A 23,742-nucleotide genomic window follows, 5' to 3' on the forward strand; every position below is an offset into this window, starting at 1 on the left:
GGACCTGAGTTCAATCTAAGCTCAGGTAATTTTCTGTGTGGAGTTTGCACATTCTCCCCATGTCTGCGTGGGTTTCCTCCCACAGTCCAAAGATGTGCAGACTAGGTGGATTGTCCATGCTAAATTGCCGATAGTGTTCAGGGATGTGTAGATTAGGTGGGTTATAGGGGGATGGGTCTGGATGGGATGCGCTGAGAATCTGTGTGGACTTGTTGGGCAGAAGGGCCTGTTTGCACTCTGTCGGGATTCTATGACGAAGCTCCAGCACCAAGGACAGCGACAGGCACATGCGTACAGCGGCAGCACCAGGAGCCGCATTAGGCGCGTGCGCAGTCGGCGTTTTGCCGGCAGTGGGCGGTCGGCCCGTGAGGGAGATTGCGCTGTAGCTTCCCCCTGCCGCTTGGGAGCGAGAGACAAGATGGCGACGAAGGGAATCGGGAGAATGGTGAATGGAGCCATGGGCGATATTACAGGCTCGGGGAGCCGACAACATGCTCAGGCGGTCAGCAGGGACTACATGTCGCAGCCGCGGCTCAGTGAGTGTTTCACGGTGTGAGAGTGGGTGACGGGGAGTGGAGGTGAGATGAGATGATGGGGGATCGTGCGGCCCTGTTTGGGGGAAGGTTAGGAACAACAAACCATCAGAAGCAGCCGGCCCGAAAGGCTGGGAGATGTCACCCTCTCCAGGCAGGGAGATAGCACTGCTCGGCAAGGAAAGGCAACTCGACCCGACACAAGACCCTGAGTGAGCTGGTTGCCAGCACTGAGCCGTTTTATCTGCGATGACATACAGGGTTTGTTTTGGACAGAGTGGTGTGAAACACTCAATCTCAAACTGATACAGGAACGAACATGACACCAAAACAAAAATACAATAAATGAACAGCAATAACATTCAGTCGATAATCATTAAAGACAAAGCAGCATTGTACATACATTGTAAATAGGAACATTTGTAATTTTGGAATATTTCAGAAAAATGTTGTCATTCTATCCCGTCAGAAGACCAGATCACTTAGTTTCTCCTGCTTCGAGCCTTTTGCTGGGAAGCTGTTGTTATGAGCATGCGTGCATTCAGCTTCACATCCAAAGATTTTAATGAGAGTTTAGATTAGATTAGATTTCCCACAGTGTGGAAACAGGCCCTTCGGCCCAACAAATCCACACCGCCCCTTGGAGCATCTCACCCACACCCATCCCCCTATAACCCACACACCCCTGAACACTACGAACAATTTAGCATGGCCGATCCACCTAGCCTGCACATCTTTGGACTCTGGGAGGAAACCAGAGCACTTGTAGGAAACCCATGCAGACACGGGGAGAATGTGCAAACTCCACACAGACAGTCACACGAGGCTGGAATTGAACCTGGATCCCTGGCGCTGTGAGGCTCAGTGGTTAGCACTGCACCATGCCTCCCGTTAAACACATTTAATTTGTTCCTAAGCATTTCAGTCCCTGTGGCTGTTGCTTGCCCCTTCTGTCCCCTTTCAAACTTCGGCTACCTCCCCTACTGCACCACTCCCTCCCCCAGGTGCACTGTTCTGTGTAAACTGAGGTGGATTAGAAATGAACGATCTGTTTCCACTAGCAGAGAGGTCAAAAATCAGAGATACACAATTGAATAATTTTGTTGCAGGATTACAGGACAGTTGAGAATATGGAAAGGTTCAAGTTGAGACAAGGAATCTGTGTCTTGAAAATAATGGTTGGCTAGACAGTTAGGTTTTCACAAAAAGTGGGTTCAGACTGGATGGTTAATACTTAGCCAGTGATGGCATGATGGGCCCAATAGTTCATTGTGCACATTGAAGAGCAGGCAATTCCTTTGAACTCGTGGAGAGAGGAGGACAATTCTGATTTGAAGTTTTAGATTTTCTCTCCCGGAAGTTACTGTCTGATATGAATATTTCCAACATTTCTGTGGTGGAGTGAGGGTGTGGAATGCACACTGTGCTGAGGTGAAGTTCAGAGAGTGAACAAGACAAATTTGCACATAAGTGGAGTGGGGAAAATAATGCTCCCACACAAAATTGGAGGTTCGGTGACTGAATTTGCAGACTGTCAGGAAAGTGCATTTTTCACCACTTGGTGCTGGAACAAAGGCTCAAGCATGCATCTTTGTGGAGACCTGATTACATGAAATTTGATTTGAAAGTTCCAAAAACAAATCACTCTTCAGTCCTGGACTCAGCTATTTGCCAGTCTGCAACTTCTTTCAGGTCTGTACAAGGGCAGCAGGCTTGTGTAGTATCTGCCTGCTTGTGTATCTGAAGTTCCACTTCAATTATTCAGTATGTTGCTGTAGGTAAATTATAGACAAAACTTATACTTGACCTTTGACCAACACAGTGAAGACTTCAGCATCTATTATGGTGGATTATCCATAACCCATGCCAACAGGACAAACCCAGCCTCACTCATAATTTCTGATGCAGCACTAAAACTAAAAAGGCTTTTGACTTGTTCCTTTACTCTGAGGCGGCAGGCAATCGAAATGCACTTTGCATGGCAAAATTCATGTTGTCACCTCAGTCAAAACCCAGCAGCAACAACAGCTGAAACCTCCTGTGTGGTTTCAGAATTTTCAACAACAGGGAGTCGTTTTTATAGAAATTCTCTGAGCTGCTCAGGACCTCCCCTACAACTGTTCACTCTTTTTGTCCTGGGCAGAATCCTCCTCAGGAATTCACCTAATCACTGGCTTTGACTGGAGCCATGAATTTATGACATCATAGCCTTTTCTATGGATTCCAAAAAAAAGCTTCATCATGAAGTCCGAAATCATTGTTCTCCTCAACCCAGCATAGGAAGAAAATGGCCTGTTAATCTCGTTCATTAACCTGTGCCTCTACAGCCTTGACTTACCTTTGGGCAATATTCATTGCTGAATAAAAGGGTTGATTTCAGTCTTGAACATTTAATTTGGCCAAATTGAGTCCTTCGGTGAGTGAATTTGAGTGTGTTCAATGATGCTTTGTTTAAAGATGCTTCCCAGTTTGCTCCTTAAGTGGCTTTGTGCATGTTTTGAGATGATTGACCTCCTGTTTTGAATTCCTCCAGCAGAACAAATTGTTTCTCTGCATGCACCCTTTAATCAGTTTGCATGTCTTGCTTAGATCACTCTGAATTCTGTAAATTCAAAGGTGTACAATTGGAATATATGCTATTTACCTGTATATTATAAATTGAAAGGTTCAGTTACAATTCTGATAAATCTGCAGCATGCTGTCAATGTTCATTTTGAGGTTTGGTTGCCAAAACTGACCCAATTCAGTAGGTAATCTGATGAAAATTCTGCAAAATGAACGCATAACTTTTCCCTTTGCGTAACAATCTCCTTCTCCGAAGGACCAACATTTTATTCGGCTTTCAAACTTTCCTTTGTACCCACTGACTTGTTTTTTGTGATGTGTTCAGGAACTTCGAAATAGGCTTGTTCTTCCACAGCTCCCAGTTTCTCTCCATTACGGAAGTGTTCTGATTTGTCTTTCTCACATTCAGAGTGGATCATCTACCCTTTCTCTTGCTACCTATTCAGCATTTTCTGTTTCTGTTTCACTATTAACAGCATTGATGATTTGGTTGTTCAGAATATTCTTGAAGATGGGGTTTGAAACAGACTCATTTCTTATTTAATTATTATTGGCTATTATAGCGACATCTTAAATGATTTGATGTTCACATTCTGTTGGCCCTTTTACACATCCATGGGTTGTGCATCCCTTCCGGTGTAATGAATAGGTTTGATCATGGTTTGCTTTGATACTAGCAATATGCTGATGTCCTAAAATACCTGACTCAAATCTCAAAACCTAAAACCAGTTCTAACTCATGATTTGGAACATATGGGCATAACGTTGCCAACGTAAAATCAGGTGCTGCAAAATTTCACTTGTGCCTTTACAATATGCACAAGCTTGCATTTTGAAGACATAAATTTCAAATTCATCAAATTTAACATTGTTTCTACAGTCCAGTCCTAAAATCCTGTGTTCATTTATGTAGGTAAAAGCAACTAATGCAGCATTTTACTTTGCAGCGTACAAGACTGTATCTGGTGTCAATGGGCCCTTGGTAATCCTGGACCAAGTGAAGGTACAGAGCTTAATGTTTTCTGTCAAGGTGGCTAGCATCCCACAGTTGTTTCATCACATCCAGTCTTTGGCTATCCTTCATGCAAACAATTATCATCATCCCAGGCAACTTCCCTGTTGCAATATCCCACTCTCCTTTCCCACCAATCTGTTTTTAAATGTTAATGTCGTCTTCGCTTCTCTCACCATCTCCCCATACCTTGTTCCCAAAAAAAAGTTTCCTCTTCACTTTTGCTGAAATATTTTTTCTTTTAAAGCTTAAATCTATGTCTCTCTTTCTTGGTCTATCTAATGACTGGCAACAGTCAGATCTATGTTGTCTGGCCCATTCCTTCATGAGCTTTTTTTTAATCATCCCTTGAATTCCTTCTGTCAGGTATTAGTTCCAGTTTTGAAGTCTTTTCACTGAACTGTTATTTTGTCAAACCCACCACGAGCGTAAGAATCTGTATGCAGCTATTTTTGTTCCAATATATTTCCATTTAACTGCTGCATTGTCTACTTATTGCCATTTCAGGAAGTTTATTTGTGATATGTGACTTTGACGTAAATGCCTGTACTTTACCACGGAACCCAGTAATTCCTGCAATTGGCGTGCTTCAAGTTTAGTTTGTGCTTCATCTCTGTTTATTAACAGTAATTCGAAACTTGAAATAATCCTGATATTCAGTGCTATGTATTTTTTCTGCCTTATTTTGTTTAAACTTTGAACCATTTCTAAATTGTTGCTGTGTCAGAATGTTAGAATTCCCTTCTTGTGGTTGCACCATTACCACTACCTTTTACACCACCTTCTCAAGGACATTTGATGATGGGCAAGAAATTCAGTCCTTGCTATTAACGTCCACTTCCATTGAATAAATGAATATTTGCTTTTTAAGAATTCATTCCGTTGACTTGGAATTCTTGTAATCTCAGTACTCTGAGCCATCATCATTTTTATCTGCTTTGTTCTATCTTAATTTCTGTTGTAATATCCTATTTTGACCTGCAGTAACATCATATTACAATCACTATTCCTGAGATGCTCAGCCCCTTTTGTCTCCTGTAGCTGATTTATTTTGAAACAAATAAACTAAATCTTAACAACGCACTTTACCTTGTAAACATACAAATAACCTTTCTGGGGAAGGATCCATTTGCATGTTTTAGGAATTATATTTCCTTTGTTCTACTTTTGCTGTTGACATGCTGTCCAAAACCAAATGTAATTAAAATGTCTTAAAATAATACTTCTTCTCTGCACTCTTCTGTATTTTGTACATTGGTTTCCTCTTCCTTTTTCTTTCCACAGTTTAGAGCCTGTCACCCAACTTCATTTGTAATTTGAATTTGTTTTGTTGATTATGAACATCTCTTGTGTTCTTCAAACATAATGAAGAAAATTTTCTGTCTTTCATGTATATCGTTAATTCTCTTCTCTTAGTTAGTGTTACTGCTAAAATGTTTTAGCCCTGCATGTTGATTTATTTTCTAGTCTTGCTCAGTTTTCAGAAAATCTTTTGTTAATTGTATTAAATCTGTATTCTGCTGTGACTTGGTTCTTTTGAACCTGCAGAATGTGTTCACACGATGCATAGCAGCAACCCACCAAAGCTTCTTCAACAGCTTCTCCAGAACCTGTGACCTGAACTCTCAAGTCAAGGAAGCAGGTTCAATAGAATACCATCACTTCCCTTACCCACCAAGTCAGACACTAGACTGATGTGCATATATTGCAGCTACTTAATGGCTTCTATGGCTAAATCTTGGAATGTGTATCGTGCATCCTGACGCCACCAAGCTCCAAAGTTGGGCATGAGCAATGACTGCTGGCCTGTTGTTGACAAGTTCATTTGAGTTGGGGAAAAGGAAAATTCAGATGAATCAGAACTTGGTGATGTAGTAAATGTTAGGCAGGATAGTAGCAGACCTGTCAAGTGCAGTGACAGTGGAGAAATGGGCAGTCATGTCGGAGGCAAATGTGAAGTGCCACATCTTGGAAGGAAAAACATGGAGAGGCAGTATCACCCAATTGAGGGGTTGGATGAACATAGATGCATGTTCATACGTCTTTGAAGGTGACACAGTAAGTTGACAAAGCTTTTAAGCAACCGTATAGGCAGCAGAAATTCAAGCGAAACCGTTACAGATCATTGGATGAGTCACTGATGAAGGATTGTATGTGTGGTTGTGGCATGTGGTCAAGGTTTTCGAGAGGAGACAGAGCAAGTTTACCAGAATGACACCAGGCCTTTGAGACATCTGCTGTGGAAATAGGTTGGATAATTTGGAACAATTATTTGGGTACAGAACGTTGCAGGGCATTTTAGTCGACCTCTTCAAAAGAATGAGGAATTTTAACAGAGATCATCAGGAGAAACATTACTGAGTGGGTCAAGAACAAGGGTTTCTTGATTTAAGATGATCAGCATAAGAAAATAGACAGCAATTTAGATCTGGAAAGTACCACACCAAATATTGCTGAAATCATATTCGCTTGGAACTTTGGAAAAGTATTTGGACATGGATTTGAAGAGAGTGAATTGTCACAGTTTACAGGATAAAAGCTGAAAACTGGATGAAATTGGACACCTCTTAAAAGAAGCAGCACAGGCCCAAGTTTGCATTTGGCCTCCTCCTGCATAGTAGGATTTTGTAATGTTACAAATGCATCTCCAGTGATGTCTAGATCATTTCTGAATGTTTTTCGGTTTGTGTGACAGTATGGTAGTTATGGTGCGTTATTTTGATAGACAAGTAATTTGCAGGCCTTCGTTAATAATCCTAAGAATGTACAAAGTTTCACATCTAATTGGCAGGTTGTGAATTTGTGTTTCATTTAATTTCATCGATGAGGCCTCACATTCCCAAGGTGCACACAGCGTCATATAAAATTGTGGTGCTTTTTCTGAGACTCATTTATTAGAAGTTGCGGGAGTACCAGATGAGATTATGTAAAATGTTATATTTGCAATATCTGCCATCTTATACAAGTACCAGAATCCTGACCTTTTACCTGTAGTTTCCTAGGTATGCTGAGATCGTGCACCTGACGCTCCCGGATGGCACCAAGCGCAGCGGGCAGGTACTGGAAGTGAGTGGATCAAAGGCAGTGGTTCAGGTATGATGAAGTGTTCAGTTTGTCAGACCCAGGTAAATAAATAACATACATTTATCATTGATCAGGATGGCAAATGATACAATACTGGATGTGCACAGCAGCTGAGTCAGCATTCAGAGAGGGGCTCAAATCTGAGATGCTGAAGTAGAGTTAAGGTCAAAGAAATAACTTCTGTGTTTGTACATTGATTGTCTTGGATTTTTTTTTGAATGATTTTTCACATTTCTCAACATTTGTTTCAGCAAATTTCTTAGTTTGTGTCTGACCTCTGGATTTTTGTTGGAATTGTTGGCACTCCCCATTTTGTGTGATTTCTCTGAGGCTCCCATTTTTACTTAAGGCATACACTGGATGCTGTCTAAGTCTGAAGGTTGATAGCAACCACATAGGTAAATTTCTCGTCTGTTGTTCTGTGACATTGGACATTGGTTTGATTGTTCTTTTGGTTGTAAGATAGGGTAAGTTAATCTGTAGCTTTAGACTAATAGGGAATGATTCACATGCATGAGTCAAACTGCACTCCCTTCTATGGCAGTTTGAGAATTTTAACGCAATGTCCAGTTAAATCTGAAAGTGAAAAGCTGGTGCGGATAAAAGTGGTCATAAAACTGGTAGAATCCATGTCCTTTCAGAGAAAGAAATGTGGCACAAGTACCTTTAGAAGATTCAACAGCAACACAAGGGAGTTGGCTTTAAACTGACCTCTGAACTACTTTGGCAAGTCACTTAGGAGGCCAAACTACTGTAGTCAGAGCAGTTCGACAGCAAGACACATGGCTGACTCATGAAAGCATCTTGAGATTGGAAATAACCCCAGCCTGGCCAACAATGTCCATCCACATCCTGGGAATAATAGTTTTTAAATAAAGTGTGGACACATCTTTATTAAACTTGCATTGATTCATTTTGTTTTTGGAACATGGTTGTGATGGAAACTTATTTCGGAGTACCAGCAAGGCCTATGCAGCAATAGTCATTTCACTACAGTGTTCTTCCTTGGGTCTGTGCTTATCTTCTCTGATTGTTTGGTAGCGATGTTTGTATTAGGCTGTTGCTAAATAGTGACAAGCTGAGTTCGAGCCACATAAGCAATAGTAAGTTGAGCAGTGTGAAATGAGCAATGGGGTGACCATAAGTTACTAATTTGGGAGAAATCTTTCATTGTTGAATTCTACTAAACTAGAAAATGGCAGGCACATTCTCATTGTTCAGCATTTCAGACAGATGCCTGATGTCTCTGCTCTGCTCTGCACAGAGCAAGAATAGTCAATAATCTTACTGTTGAATAAACCTGAGTAGATATTGTGTGGATGTTGTTCTTCAATATGCCGTTTGTGAGAGGATGGTGGAATATAAACCTCATAGAGGTTTATACACTCATGCATTATTGCATTTTTAATTTCTTAACCTGTTTAACAGGTGTTTGAAGGAACCTCTGGCATTGATGCAAAGAAAACAAGCTGTGAGTTCACTGGAGACATTCTGCGTACTCCAGTGTCTGAAGATATGCTTGGTAAGTGTCCAGGATGCCATGACCTCAAATGCTGAGTGCACTTAAGATAGTGTCAAGGTGGAGTCTGGATTGACAAGCTGCTTTTGAATTTAATCAAACTGGAAGTGAACGGAAGTGGATCTACAGTTGTGCCTGAGGACCAAAGGCGGATGTCATGCTGCACAGTGCTAATAATCTGCACCCATATGTAAAGTGTTATGTTGTCTCCCTCTTGTACATATTACATGCTGATTGCATTCCTGGTTAGTTATTGATAAACAGGAAAGTATTTTAATGTTGAGAAATCATCTGTCAATCATAATAACATAGTGTTTTTGTTCATTCTGTTTGAAAAGTGAATGACACATTTTGCCTGAAAGGACTTGGAGAATGACCATGAAGGCGTTTAAGATTTAACAGTACTTCTACAAAAGTACAATACAATTTATTTTGAACTGAAAGTTTGCTTTTAAAATTAATTTAGAGTTATAGAATCCTACAGCGTGGAGACAGGCCCTTTGGCCCAAACTGGTCTGTGCCAACCAAAATGTCCATCCACGCTAAGCCTATTTCCCTGCACTTGGCCCATATCCTTTTAAACCTTTCCTATCCATGAATTTGTCCAAATTCCTTTTAAATGTTGTTACTGTACCCGCCTCAACCACTTGCGCTGGCAGCTCATTCCATATGTGTACCACCCTCAGTGTAAAAAAGTTGCCCCCATCTTAGCATCAACTGATGCCCTCTAATCCTCGATTCCCCAACCTTGGGAGAAAGACTGAGTGCATTCACCCTTTCCATGCCTCTCTTGGTCTTATACACATATTTCAGATCCCCCTCAGACTCCTATGGTCTAAAGAAAAAAGTCCTAGCTTGCCCAACTTCTCCCTATAACGGAGTCCTGGCAGCATGTTTGTAAATAACTCCTGCACTCTTTCCAGTTCAATAACACCTTTCCTAAAGCAAGGTGACCAAAACTGAACAGAGGACCCCAAGTGCAAACTCACCAATATCATGAACAGCTGCATCATAACTTCCCAATTTCTATACTGAATACCCTGACTGATGAAGGCCAGAGTGCCAAAAGTCGTCTTCACATCCCTGTTTACCTGTGTCTCCACTTTCAGAGAGCTGTGCACCCCTACTCCAAGGTCCCTCTCTTCCTCTACACTCCTTCAGGCACTACCATTCACCATGAAACTCTTAGCTGGATTTGACTTTCCAAAGTGCAACACCTCACACTTAACTATTTTAAATTCCGTTTGTCATTTCTTGGCCCACTTCCCCAACTGATCAAGATCCTGCTGCTATGTCTGATAACCTTTCTCACTGTCGACCGTACTGCCTATTTTAGTATCATCCGCAAACTTACTAATCATGTCATGTACATTCTCATCCAAGTCATCAATACTGATAACAAACAGTAATGGGCCCAGCACTGACTCCTGAGGCACACCACTTGTCATAGGCCTCCAGTCTAGCAAGCATCCTTCCAGTATTACCCTCTGCTTCCTACCATCAAGCCAATTGTGTATCTAATTTGCGAGCTCTCCCTGGATTCCATGTGATCTCACCTTCCAGAGCAGCCTACCATCGTGGCACCTTATCAAAGGCCTTATTTGAAATCCATATAGACCATGTCTACTGCCCTGCCCTCATCAACTTTCCTGGTCACTTCATCAAAGACGATCTCCCACACACAAAGCCATGCTGACTACTCCTAACCACGTCCTGTCTTTCCAAATGCACGTATATCTCACCCATCAGAGTCTTCTCAAGTAACTTACCTACCACAGGTGTTAAGCTGACTGCTCTATAATTTCCATGTTTTTCTTTGCAGCCCTTCTTGAATAAGGGCATAACATTTACCACCCTCCAGTCTTCCAGGACTTCACTTGTGGCTAACGACAATGCAAATATGTCAGCTAGGGCCCCTGCAATTTCTTCCTGAGCCTCTTCCTGACCACCTTGGTACATTCTAATATTTCCAACACCTCCCGTACTGTGATATGGATTGTTCCGAAGATATTGCCAACTTCTCCAAGTTCCCAAGTCTTCATGTGTTCCTCCACAGTAAACATAGAGGAACTCGCCCATCTCAAGAGCTTCCACACATACGTCTCCATGTTGGTCCTTGAGGGGTCCTATTCTCTCTCTCTAGTTTTTATTTTTCCTTTAACATGCAATCTCTTTGGATTCCTAATCTTCTCAGCCAAAACTATGTCATGCCCCCTTTTCACCCTCTTGATTTCCACCTTCAGTAAGCTTGGGTATCCCCTCCATGGATTCTCTTGATCCCAGCTGCCTGCTCCTGAGCCATGCCTCCTGTCTTCTGGTCAAAACCTCAATATCTCTTGTCATCTAGGGTTCCCTACCTTGCCAAACTTGCCCTTCACCCTCACAGGAACATAAAGATCTTGAACTCTAACAATCACACTTTTAAAGGCCTCTCACTTGCCGGAGGTCCCTTTGCCTGTAAGCAAACTCCTCCAATCAACCCCTGCAATTTTGAAATTTTTTTGGCTGATCAGGTGCACAATATTAAATTTTTTCTGTGCTGATGACTGATCACAACATCAAATATTTTTGAGATGATACCAGTTCAAAGTCCATGCAATGTCATTTGGCTAAAGAAGAGTGCGTGACTTCAGATTTTTTCCCTCTATTTTTAATTCCAGTTGACTGAGCCAATTTCTGAGGTTTATGTGTTGAAAGCCAGTGCTCAGCGAGAATCTCATGTAATCTACAGAAACTATTTTGAGTTAATGTTATATCAGAATGAGTTTGTTGATTGAATTCAAAACCACATCTCCAAATGGGCATAATCTAATGTAGTGCTGATCTGGGTTTTTCCTCTGTGTCTGGTATTGCAAATGGAAAGAATGTTTTATTGAACAGTCATTGGAGTGTTAAAGAAATATTGTTTTCAAAGCTTGAATATAAAATGTAACTTTTCTGTTTATTTCAGGTCGTGTTTTCAATGGGTCTGGAAAGCCAATAGACAGAGGTCCCACTGTGCTTGCTGAGGACTACTTGGATATTATGGGTATGGGAATATTTTTATTCCTATAAATAATGTAATAAAATTAAAAACCAATTACTTGTCCAGAGTTATTCCAGAAGTGTTGATCTTGGCTCAGGTATGATTTTAGTAGTGTCTTGTCATCTTCTGAGACTTGAATTTTGTGGACATTATTTCTCCGTAAGTTAGTCAGTCAGTGCTGAACATATTTCATTGCATGATCCATCGCAATACAGTCCGATGACCATTTACATTCAAACAGATGACTGGGCAGTGCAAATGATAATGATGAAAGACAGCAACTCTACTCAACTGTCTCTTCTGAATCCCAAGGGCAATAAGGATAAATGTAGTGGGAAAAAAAGATTTACCAGTAAAATTCAAGCAAACTATTGAACAACATGAGCATGATGATGCAAACTTTCAAACCTCTCGAGTCAAATTTTTACACAAAATTTCACGTGGCTTTGAGGGAAAATAACCTAAATGAAAACCTGAGTCCAATATGGAGTGAATCCTGTAATATCATGCTGTCATATTTCGATGGACATATGAAACAGAGATTATCTGCTCCTGAGGTGAGTATTGAAATCCCATGTTATGATTCAGGGAAAAACAGCAAGTTCTTTCTGTGGTCTAATCAACACTTTTTCCTCAACTAACATCACTAAGTACAGACTGATGCTTCTCTTGATTCATGCTTAGTGTGCAGAGGTTAATTACTTTCTCTGCCCTGACTTAAAATGATTGATGGAGGAACTTCTGAAGACTCGACACATCACAACAAACTGCCAAATTTTGACAAATTTTTAACAAACAATTGTTCGCTCATACTTTGCAGCAAGTAATGGTGAGTTTATTGCACAGGGATTTGTCTGTTTTCTGCATACTATCCCAGAAAAGAAGCACTTGGTGAATTTTTAATCTCTGAAACCTGCTTCATCTGAAACCTGCTCCATGCTTTATTTTGCCCCACAAAAAGACAGCTTGTTCTCCGCTCAGTAAAGAAGTGAGTTCGACCCAGAACTACTTCAGACACTTTTCATTTAATATTAGGATTTATGTACCTGAGTTAGGGCTTGAAAGTTGTCAGGTTCATTGCTACAGGTTGTAAAACTTTCTTTATAACAAGTTGAGAGTTGTTCTTTCCTGTCTCCCTTTTCTCTCTCAATAGAATTGCAATTGTTGTCTTTTCGCCTCTTTGTTTGACTCTAGTTGGTCACATTTTCCCCCTGTTATTTTTTAGATTTTAATACACTTGAATCATAAAATATTTATGAAAGTGCGCTGCTTGTATCATTGCTCATTCAAATCCCAGATTCCCTGATGCTTTTGCCATGTAATTACTTGCTTTTCTTTCCAGTTACTTAGAGGGCGTAGCAGTTTTTAAATGTTGAGGAAATAAGACTGAACTGAAGGCGCAGATTGCGAGATGTTGCATTTCAGTGACAATATCATCTTTGTAGCTGGGTACAAATAATGTTGTTTAAATTGTGTTTTCTTCTTAATTTCTCAGGTCAGCCGATAAATCCGCAATGTCGTATCTATCCTGAGGAGATGATTCAAACTGGAATATCTGCCATAGATGGCATGAACAGTATTGCGCGCGGACAGAAAATACCCATTTTCTCAGCTGCTGGTTTACCACACAATGAGGTCAGTGACCGAGCCCACTCATTTCTCTGAAAACAACCAGATGAGGCACTCACTGAGTGAACTTTATATTTGTGAGAATCCGTCTACATTGCCATATTATGGTACACAAAATCTTTTGAGTTGAGGCCACAGTTGTGTAGAGCATTTAACCATCTCAAGTGACTCCTGTAAGAACAGTGTTCCACTTGGTGTTGGGCAAGCCAAAACCAACTAGAATGATGGCAAGGAATAGGATGTGGTTAGTTACTCTGATGCATTGTTGAAGGAAAATGTGGGAGAACCCTAAAATAATGAAGAATTTGTGTGAAACTGAGGGCCCCTATTTGGAGCACCTCTGCAGCTGTTGTTCGGTTGTTGTGGCCAGATATGCCGAACTACAACGTAAAAGAGACCACTGTAGTCATTTTAAGCATGAGCTTACCTTATTGAATGAAATATTGGGCACTGAAAATTTTGTGGTATGTTGAACATTAGGATTGTGGCCAATATTATTTGAAATACAACATGCCAGCTTAATGGGGGTAGTCCATATAAATGGCACAAAATAGCTATCATCAAAGAGGTTGGTAAGCCGTATCTTATTTTGTGGTAACAATAACATGTTCAGTCATGGTGATGCTGATATGTTCTTTATTTGTAGATTGCTGCCCAGATCTGTCGTCAGGCTGGCCTTGTAAGAAAAAGCAAAGATGTTATGGATTATACTGAAGAGAACTTTGCCATTGTGTTTGCTGCAATGGGTGTAAGTATTTAATAACATCTCCCAACTTTCAAACAATCAAAATTTTGTCCACTGTCAAGTTGAACAATCTGCCCAGACTTGATGATCTGTTTAATCAATGATCTGTTTGAAATTTTCTTGGTAGCATTTACCAACTGAGGAGAAAAAAGGCATAGAGTCCAGAAAATTGCTACTTGGGTGACTGAAGCAGAGAAAGTTGGAATGGCATCTGTGTTTTCAAATTGTTGCGACTATTACTAATCTGCATATATTCCAGTCACACAGGCCGGCCATGTTTTTTGCTAACTGCAGCAAATCTTTCTGAGGTAACAGGGAGAGAAACCTCCACACAGTGCTTGTGGAGAGACTTTGGGAAATACATGAGTTCGAGATGATGTATTGGATGCTGAATTAGGTGGAGATCTTGGAAATTTAGTTTTTGTTTTGGGTCCACTGAGGCCATTGGGACATATAGCCTGTACACAACCCATAGCTTTATTATGAGTAGTTGGTCAACTTGATGATGTCCTCCATGCCTAGTTTATCTATTTAGAGTACCTCCATCTTATGAGAGTAGAGGAAGACCCTAAATTGAGAGGTTAGGGTGCTACAAGAAGTCTCGTCAAACACGAGTTTCATTTTGCTTTAATCAGTTCTTTTTGAGTTAAACTAGAAAGATTGCAGCATGGTGGCCAACACTGCTGCCTCACAGTGCCAGAGACTCATGTTTGATTCCATCCTTAGACGACTGTCTGTGTGAGGTTTGCATGTTCTCTCTGTGTGTGGGTTTCCTCTGGATGCGCTGGTTTCCACCTGCAGTCCAAAAATGTGCAGATTAGGTAATTGGCTATGCTAAATTGCCCATAGTATCCAGGGATGTGTAGTTTAGATGGATTAGCCATGGGAAATGCTGGATTATGGGGGATTGGGTTGGGGGTGATGGGAATGTGTAGGGTTGCTCTTCAAAGGATCGGTGTGGACTAAATGGGCTGAATGATTGCTTTTGCACTGTAGGGTTCCGCAATTCTATTCTATGAAAGGCAACTCTTGCGATGAGAAAATGAATTAGTTCAAAAAGTTACAACAAAATGCTATTCCTTCAAGGTAAACATGGAGACAGCCAGATTCTTCAAGTCGGATTTTGAAGAGAATGGGTCGATGGATAATGTGTGTCTATTCCTGAATCTAGCTAATGACCCAACGTAAGTCAGTTTCTCCCACCGTATTCTCATTTACCATAGAATTTATGTCAGGATTCCACTGACCTGAATATGCTGGCGTGAACAGTATTGCTGTTCATTGAGGCCTTGAGATGCGTTCCATAATGTTGGGAAGATATGATTTGTTTAAGCTGATGATTGAGTCGAGGGTTGGATGTTATCTATGCTTTCAGTTTGAACTCTGAAACTGCACTCCAGTACTTGGTAAGAAGCATATTCTGGCTCTTCGCAGACAGCTAGGTTCACCTAGCTAGTCCTCTGTTTTTGCCTTGCTCCAAGCTTGCTCAGTTGCATCAAGCACATATTGCATGTTAGCTTTTCAGTCCCTTTTTCCGAGCTTCACTGAAGCATTAACGCTCACAGCTTCTTCCAGTCCTTTCATGGCTTCTCCCAACAACATCCCACTTTGTTAGATCCTCATGACAGATTCTGATTCCTGACTCCAACACTTTGCTGCTTTCTAATTCCTGAGTTCTTAGAGTACAGAAAAATGCACAGCCTTTGACACCTCAATGACCCTCTACACTGAATCTGGCCAGTTCAGCTGTATTTGCAGCAGCATAGCCATCTGCCACATGCCTAACATGTGATTGCTCTCTGCCTCTATCACTCTTCCACTGCCCCATGTTCTCACTGACTTTCTCAACTGCCTGTAACCTTCGAACTCATCTTTTCAGTGACCCTCTGAAATGTCTATGTGCAGAATTGTAAGTACCCATTGAGTAACTGATGGGACAGTGTGTGCTCTGACTCCTAGAGTTTAGAGATATCTGACTTCTGAACCCAAAAAAATGCTAACAAAACAGAAGAATTCCTCACGTTTAAACATTTTGACATGTGCTCAGGTTTAAAAAATAGCAAACGCGGGTTAGATAATTGTGATAAGTTGGTTCCAGACTCAACTTGATGCATTTCTGCAGACAGGAAAGCTTGTCAAGTTGGACCTCACGTCTGAAAGATGGACTGCTTTCTTGGTCAAATAATGCATCTTTTTGTTCTAGAAGCTTTGTTGTTTTTGCAATAAATGTTGACTTATGTCTCACAGCATTGAGCGTATTATCACTCCTCGCCTTGCATTGACGACAGCTGAATTCCTCGCGTACCAGTGTGAAAAGCATGTGCTGGTTATTCTCACTGACATGAGCTCATATGCAGAGGCTCTCAGAGAGGTAAATCCAGACAAGGAGACTGAAATGAACTTGCAAAAATAATGTCCAACTGATTAATTGAACAGCCTTGTGAAACATTCTGTATAAACTATGCATAGAATATAATGTCGGTTGATTCTTTCCACCCGGAAATGTGTTGCTGTATTTCCAGCCAGGGAAGCCGACAGCGGTGTCATGAAACAGCTTTTTGTGAAATTGGCTAAATTTTAGGTAGTCGATGGAAGTTTGTTGAGACATTCACTTTCACAGAGAACAGTATAATGCAATCTAAGAAATTTCCATTCTTTTTTGCTTCTTGAATTTGCTTAAGATGCTTCTGCAGTGTTGTGCATCGCTGCATCTGCTGACAACCTGGGGCAGGTGCAGTGACAGCAAAATCTCTAAAGTAAACTTAGAAAAAGTGGAAATGAATAAAACCAACTTGTAAATGTAGTGATAAACTTAACAGTTAGATTTTAAGAATTGCTGACAGACCTGTCAGAGTTCCTATTTTCTGCATTTTCCATGCAATATATCTGATTGACAGAGCCAGTTTATTGCGTTGTACCCATCACACTTGCTCAGTGTGTCACTGTGTAATTAAGCTGATAATATTTTGTTGATTTGTTCAATCATGCTAGGTCTCAGCAGCTCGAGAAGAAGTGCCTGGTCGTCGTGGTTTCCCTGGTTATATGTATACCGATTTGGCCACCATTTATGAGAGAGCTGGACGTGTAGAGGGCAGGAATGGTTCCATCACACAGATCCCCATCCTAACCATGCCAAATGATGGTAAGCATTATCTCAGTGGGGATGAATGCTGTTGAAGAAAAATGTGCTTTTGGTATCACTTCAAATGCTCATTGGGCCTTAGGTAGCCTGGAAGTTCTTTTGAAAGGAAGAAAATAAACAAAATCAGATGAGGTAAATTGTTAACAATGGACCACATAAGAAATTTGGGTGCAGTGTTTTCAGCTACTGGATAACTGAATTGGACATGATCGAAAACTTTCTGGAAGTCTTTAGAAATGTTATAGTAGACTGTTTTTTGATCTTTTATAATGTATCCTCATGAAGTTGTGCCCCAACTAAGTCCTGGCTGGATGTTATCACATCAGGTGTGAAATGAAACATTCCAGTCAAGAGCCTGCAAAATCTCACACCAAGACACAAGAAGAAATTTGAGGACCAGCGGCTAAGAGATTACTTTTACCAAGTGTCTTGAAGGAGGCAACAAAGATGTTGGGACAAAACTCTGAAGCTTGGAGCCAGTGCGTTTTCAAGTTCCTAATGATGGCGCAGATGTGCTCGGGAAAACATAAGATGCCTGTTTATTGCAGTAGCTTCTGTCAATGGTTATTATTTTTATATAATTGACATAGTTTCTCCCAGTTCTGCTGTTTGCATTCATTTGTCACAGTGAAATTGTGCTTTCCGAAAGCAGACTGAGTCTCCCCTGTTTCAAATGCTGAGAAATTATGCATTTCTTTTTGTAATCATTATGTCCAGTATTAAGTGTTACTTAATGTACTTGCATTAAAAATGTGAAGAGTGACATACAGTATGTGAGATGTGATTCTCAACTGACTGGGAAAGGGTAATAATGAAACTGATTGCCTCTTGCTTTAAAACTGTAACCTGTAGCAACAGCTGAGAAAATTTTATCATCAGGACTTAACAAGGAAGGCCACGTCAAAAAAAAGGAAATTTGATCCATTGTGACTCTGAGTCTGCAACACTCTGGGCCCTGTCATCGAGAGGTGGCTTTTTCTCTGCAATTTCTAGTAGTAGAGGTTTGACTTTGCAGTGAACCCATTTGATTTTTAATACTGGATATGCCAGTCCCCAGGATGAAACCTGAATTGACTGATAGAATCCCTACAGTGTGGAACAGGCCATTCGGTCCAACAAATCCTCACCAACTCTCCAAGGAGCATCCCACCGTATCCCTTGCCATCTTGCATTTTTTTCCCAATGGCTACTCCACCTAACCTAAACATACCTGGACACTATGGGAAATTTAGCATGGTCAATCCACCTGCACATGTTTGGACTGTGGAAGGAAACCGGAGCACCTGGAGAAAATGCACACAGATACAGGGAGAATGTGGAAACTCCAACAGACAGTCACACGAGAATGGAGTTGAACCCAGGTTCCTCTTGCTGTGAGGCAGCAGTACTTACTACCATGCCACCAGTCCTTTTGTTTGAACCCTGGAGATCAGTTATTGAACACACCAAGTCTGCTGGTGTGTTTTTAAATGAAGAGTAAATCATTTGTTTGACAAGAAACACATGTTTTTCAGTAGGCTTAAATGTTGGAAAAGTTTCAGTTTCAGTGTTCTCTTTTTAGTCTCAGCAATATCCTCTCAAGCACCAATCTCCACACTTAGGCTTCTCAGTGAGGCTTGCACAATCGTGATCATTTCACTTATGATGAATTTATGCACTTGTATACAATACTTCCATTGAGCAAGCATTCTCCCCCTGAATCACTTTAACTAAACTTAGTTTTGTGTGAGACTTTTTTCCAGAGAGATAAGCCCTCATACTTCAATACTCTGCTACAGAATTGAATGTAGCCATCAAACAACTTGAGGGATAGATTGTACTCTGACTGCTAGAGTTTACAGATGTCTGGCTTCTGAGCCTAAAGAAAATGAGAACAGAAAGAATTATCACAGTTTTAAAAATTTTGAGAATTGCTCAGGCTTTGAGTACTAGAGGACTCAAGTTATAAATTCGGTATATGTTGGTTCCAGACTCAACTTGGTGAGTTTTTGCAGAGTAAAAAGATTATCAAGTTACAGCGCATTTCTGAAACTTGGACTGATTGACTGACTCGTGAATTTTTCTGTCTCCTTGTGTCCCTGGGTCCTTGTCATGAGGGAGTAGTGTAGTTTTTTTTTCTCTACCTTTGCTTAAATACGCCATCTTTTCAACTCAAAGCTTTGTAAAACCTCATCAAAAACCCGTGAACAGACATGGCTCCAGACCTCCTCGTACCAAGCTATAAAAAGTAACTTTTTAAAAATGGAACTAAAGCCAGGTTTTCCACTGTCTTTGCACAAAATATAAATTAAACTTCAAGGTCTACATTGTTCTAAAACTTAATCTCTTTTCTTGGTGTTTTCTATACTGAATGCAGATATCACTCATCCCATTCCTGACTTAACTGGCTATATTACCGAAGGACAGATCTATGTTGATCGACAGTTACACAATCGACAGGTAAATCTTGGTATTGGATAAGCACCTGATGCTGCATTCCTGTTACAACCAATTTAGTTGCGTGCTGGTTTTAAGTATTGCTTGCAAAGATCATGGTGCTTCACCATCACGAGTGGATGGGTTAATAAAAAGAACAAAAAACTATGACCATCAATTTCATTTATAACATAAGCAGGAAATTTTAGCTTTCCCAATTTATCTTTGCTTTTAAAAAGAAAAAACCTTGGTGTGAGAATGCCCATCAGCGTGATTCCATTTTTTATTTTGTGCTGATGTCCCACAGATATATCCTCCAATAAATGTGCTACCTTCATTGTCAAGATTGATGAAGTCAGCAATAGGAGAGGGAATGACACGCAAGGATCACGCAGATGTCTCTAATCAGCTGGTAAGAAGCACAGAAACTGGAAGAGCCATTCAGCCCTTCAGCCCCTTGCTTGCTGGCTGATTTGTGCTTCAGTTTCTATTTGCTCACGTTGGGTTTGCAGTCATTAATATAATTGCCAAACATAAATCTGAAGAATTTCAGGTTGAAACTTTCAGCTGATTAAATCATAACTTTTTTTTGGAGGAGAGAGTGTTAGATTGTGGCTGCCTTTTGTATAAAGTAGTTCTTCTAGATATAATTGCGGAATGCCCTCCCTGTATTTTTAACAAGGTAAACCATAACATTTAATGTTAATTCAAACAGTTCCCTGGCTGCTGAATCCTTAGCATTGTGGAGATTGAAATGGGGACAGATGAGTATTAATGTTCATCTGCAGATGAGGTATAAAGCTCAATTGTGTGCCAAGCCACATTTAAACTTTTTTAAAATTCATTACATAGAACAAAGAACATTACAGCACAGTACAGGCCCTTCGGGATGACGGCATCAAGCAGCATTTATTTCCCATCCTTAATTGCCCAGAGCACAGTTAAGACTCAACCACATTGCTGTGGATCTGGAGTCACATGTAGGCCAGACGAGGGAAGGATGGCAGTTTGCTTCCCTAAAGGACGTTAGTGAACCAGATGGGTTTTTCCAACAATTGACAATGGATTCATGGTCACCATTTGATTCTTAATTCCAGATATTTATTGAATTCAAATTCCACCATTTGCCATGGTGGGATTTGAACCCACGCACCCAGAACATAATCTGCCTCTCTGGATTAACAGTCCAGTCCATGAGGCAATCACCTCCCGATTTGCACAGAGTCAAGCTGAGGCAACATTCAGGCACAGAAATTAAGTGTTGTGTGGAAATTGGGTTTTCTTTCTCAAGTTCAAAAGGCAAAATGCCCAAAATCTTCCTAGTCTTCTGAAGATATCCTTACTGTTGCTTGTCTTTTCTTCAGTATGCGTGCTATGCTATAGGTAAGGATGTGCAGGCTATGAAAGCTGTGGTTGGAGAGGAAGCTTTGACTGCTGATGACCTGCTGTTTCTGGAATTCCTGCAGAAATTTGAGAAGAATTTCATTGCTCAGGGTACGGCTTCTCTTAACACATGAGAATTTTAATGACTTCTTCAGACCAAAATTGGAAATACTGTTGTATTGTCCTCCTGACAGAGTATGCTGTTAAATGACTGCTTTAAACTTCCAACTCGGTAGTTAATAAGCTTAATACCGTTGATATTCTAATCCATTACATGAACTGTTGGTTCATGAGGGTGGCATTGAATGCTGCATGTAGCCAAACCTCTTGCCATGTGTAAGTAACCCTGATGGGAGTGCAGAACAGTGATTTCTGACACATTCTCTCCTGGAAGATGAACCATTGATACCTGGCCTATGTAACAATGGGTTGCAAATTCACCAAAATCCCAGGAATGCAAGGAGAGATCATGTATGTATGTAAATAATTGCATGTTGTTTTGACTTTTTCTAAAAAGCTTTGACGTGTGTATTCCAAGCCCTGGAGAATCTTGTTTATTCACAAAGGAATCTTTAGCTTTCTGACTTTGTCTCTTTAGGAGCTTATGAAAATCGCACTGTGTATGAGACCCTGGACATTGGCTGGCAGTTGCTGCGAATCTTCCCCAAGGAGATGCTGAAACGAATCCCACAGAGCATCCTGGCAGAGTTCTACCCAAGGGACTCGGGTGCCAAACATTAACTTGGAGTGCAGCATTGATGTATTCTTTATTTTGTCATGTGACCTATTTATTTCCTGTGATGTTTTAACTCTTGGAAACTGGTATTTGAACAAAGCAAGCATTTGTGATTCTGCTTGTGATTATTTTGAGGTCTTTGATCCTGAGTTGCATTTGGAGCACCTGTCTTGGCAGAATCTGCTGGTAATGCAGGCCTCTGAGCAAGGCGGTCTTGCATCTTGGTTCCAGCCATGGGTTTGTGAATATTTTGGAGAGGCTCTCTTGTGAACTATTGATTCATTGCCATCGTGTTTTAAAGTATGGTAAAGGTGCTGAACTAGTTGCCTATCTGTCATAGGCAACTTAGGACTATTAATTGATAATTCATATATATCTTCTGTTAAGTAATGTGTTAATTAGATCCCAGTTGATAATATCCAGTGAACAACAGAAGCAATTAATTATTTTGCAACTTAACATTCTCACATGAAAAATTTGATTTCTTTGCAATGGTGTGAAGAAATGAATTCTTCACTCCTGTTGATTACTTTGGTTGTTGCTCAGACTACTTTATTGACCTTTGAGGGTGGGATAGATGTTCATTTCACATAGAAGAAACATTTTAGTTTCTTCTGTTCACTTACTTGCCCATAACAGTAAATGACTTGTTCTCTGATAAGTATATCTTGTAGCAGAGATGAGGCAGCTGCTGACTTCAGACAGAATGTCTTTTGGGAATTGAACTATACTTCTCAATTTGCACCTAACAAGATTTATGGAATGCTTCATCTGGTATACCTCTTAGACACCACAGATAGTTGCTGTACTGTACCTGCTACAATTATTAAGGGCCGCCAGCATTTGCAGTTAGTATTTTTGCATTTTGCCCGAAGCCTGATTCTTGAAGCAAGTGATAAGACCAAAAGTAGAACAGACTTGTCAGCACTTACTATTTGCATTTTTTGTGTGATCCCTTTGAACTTACGGTGGTTTACATATTTAATTATCTCTGTTGAAGAGAGGTGATCTGGCAATCTGGTTCCATCCTTTCTTTGTCAGGATCTGGTCTGAGGTTCTGCTGTGTTTGGACTTGGATGGAGATGGATCAAGGTACTTGGAGCATAGTGTGGTCTTTACCAATATATGTAACTGAATGTATTGGTAAATAGCTTGGAAAATACAGGCTTTTTGTATAGCATTCTGCATGAAACTGGAAGCACTTTTTAAAAATTTGTGTGCAATGTGAGGACAGTTGCCTTTCCATGCTGTCTCGATCAATGACTTTTGTTTTCAATTGAGATTTTCCTTGTGCTCAGACTGCCTCAATATTGCTGTGGACTTGTGGTCCTTTCAGTTAGAGCCCTTGTGAGTGCATCAGAGACTAATTCTGATTGTATCTAACTGTGTTTCATGCAGATTTTTTGCATTTATTCTGCGTTGACTTTCATGAGATGTACACATTTAGTTGCTCAGTGTTATTATAAGTTTACTTTCATGTTATGTTCCATGCATTCCATAAATTCTGATGTGTATAAGGATCATTTGCTTTGAAACTCAAAATACTAAAACATCTTAAATGTCAGCCACAAATAAATAAATGTTAATAGAACAGTGACAATTGTTAGTGTCATTAATATTTTTTTTTCAATATCCACATTGTTGAGGCTTGGAAAGCAGCTTTTAATGTTTGAGAAAATCAGCATATTTTACGTAATTAAAAATTTCTGCATTGACAAAGTTTCCGAAAGTTTTTTGTTTACTTTGAGTGACTGCTTCAAGGTTTATAATCCCTCCATGACACCCTAGTCTATTCTTGCTTCGCTGCTTACTGTTTCTGTCTATGCCCCTGCCCCCTGACCATGACATCTGGCTGTGCAATCACTGAAAGTATAACACTTGTCCATTCTCCACCTCCCTCACTGTCCAAGGGCTCTAAAAACACTTTTCAAATGAAGCAGTTTTTTACCTGTAC

The 23,742-nt window shown here is 40.5% G+C and overlaps 2 protein-coding genes across 3 annotated transcripts in view; one reads left to right on the top strand and one right to left on the bottom strand.

Annotated features, from left to right (window-relative positions):
• LOC125447984 (chromaffin granule amine transporter) overlaps positions 1-1,045 on the bottom strand; it is a 38,325-nt gene extending 37,280 nt beyond the window's left edge. The window contains exon 1 of the mRNA XM_048522815.2: positions 937-1,045. The gene's annotated coding sequence lies outside the window, so the exon portion shown is untranslated. The remainder of the gene's footprint in view (positions 1-936) is intronic.
• Positions 362-23,507, top strand: LOC125447985 (V-type proton ATPase subunit B, brain isoform). Of its 2 annotated transcripts, XM_048522816.2 has the most exons (14): positions 363-536; positions 4,046-4,101; positions 7,105-7,203; positions 8,623-8,716; positions 11,664-11,741; positions 13,234-13,373; positions 14,014-14,115; positions 15,199-15,296; positions 16,360-16,483; positions 17,104-17,254; positions 19,611-19,693; positions 19,977-20,081; positions 21,034-21,163; positions 21,651-23,507. In XM_048522816.2, exons 1-14 carry the CDS (start codon positions 419-421, stop codon positions 21,791-21,793), a joined length of 1,521 nt encoding a protein of 506 aa, XP_048378773.1. In that variant the 5' UTR covers positions 363-418; the 3' UTR covers positions 21,794-23,507. The 2 variants fall into 2 exon arrangements, with proteins under 2 accessions (XP_059497181.1, XP_048378773.1); XM_059641198.1 differs by lacking the exon at positions 21,034-21,163 and having other exon boundaries at positions 362-536.
• The last annotated feature ends 235 nt before the right edge of the window (positions 23,508-23,742 follow it).

Source organism: Stegostoma tigrinum, chromosome 40 (assembly GCF_030684315.1).
Source record: "Stegostoma tigrinum isolate sSteTig4 chromosome 40, sSteTig4.hap1, whole genome shotgun sequence".
Lineage (NCBI taxonomy): Eukaryota > Metazoa > Chordata > Chondrichthyes > Orectolobiformes > Stegostomatidae > Stegostoma > Stegostoma tigrinum.

Excerpts from the sequence above, each read along its gene's own strand:
- LOC125447985 (XM_048522816.2), top strand. The coding sequence starts at position 419 with ATGGCGACGAAGGGAATCGGGAGAATGGTGAATGGAGCCATGGGCGAT. Across the intron at positions 13,374-14,013 it reads CTGGTTTACCACACAATGAG|ATTGCTGCCCAGATCTGTCG; the intron begins GTCAGTGACCGA and ends CTTTATTTGTAG. Across the intron at positions 14,116-15,198 it reads TTGTGTTTGCTGCAATGGGT|GTAAACATGGAGACAGCCAG; the intron begins GTAAGTATTTAA and ends TATTCCTTCAAG.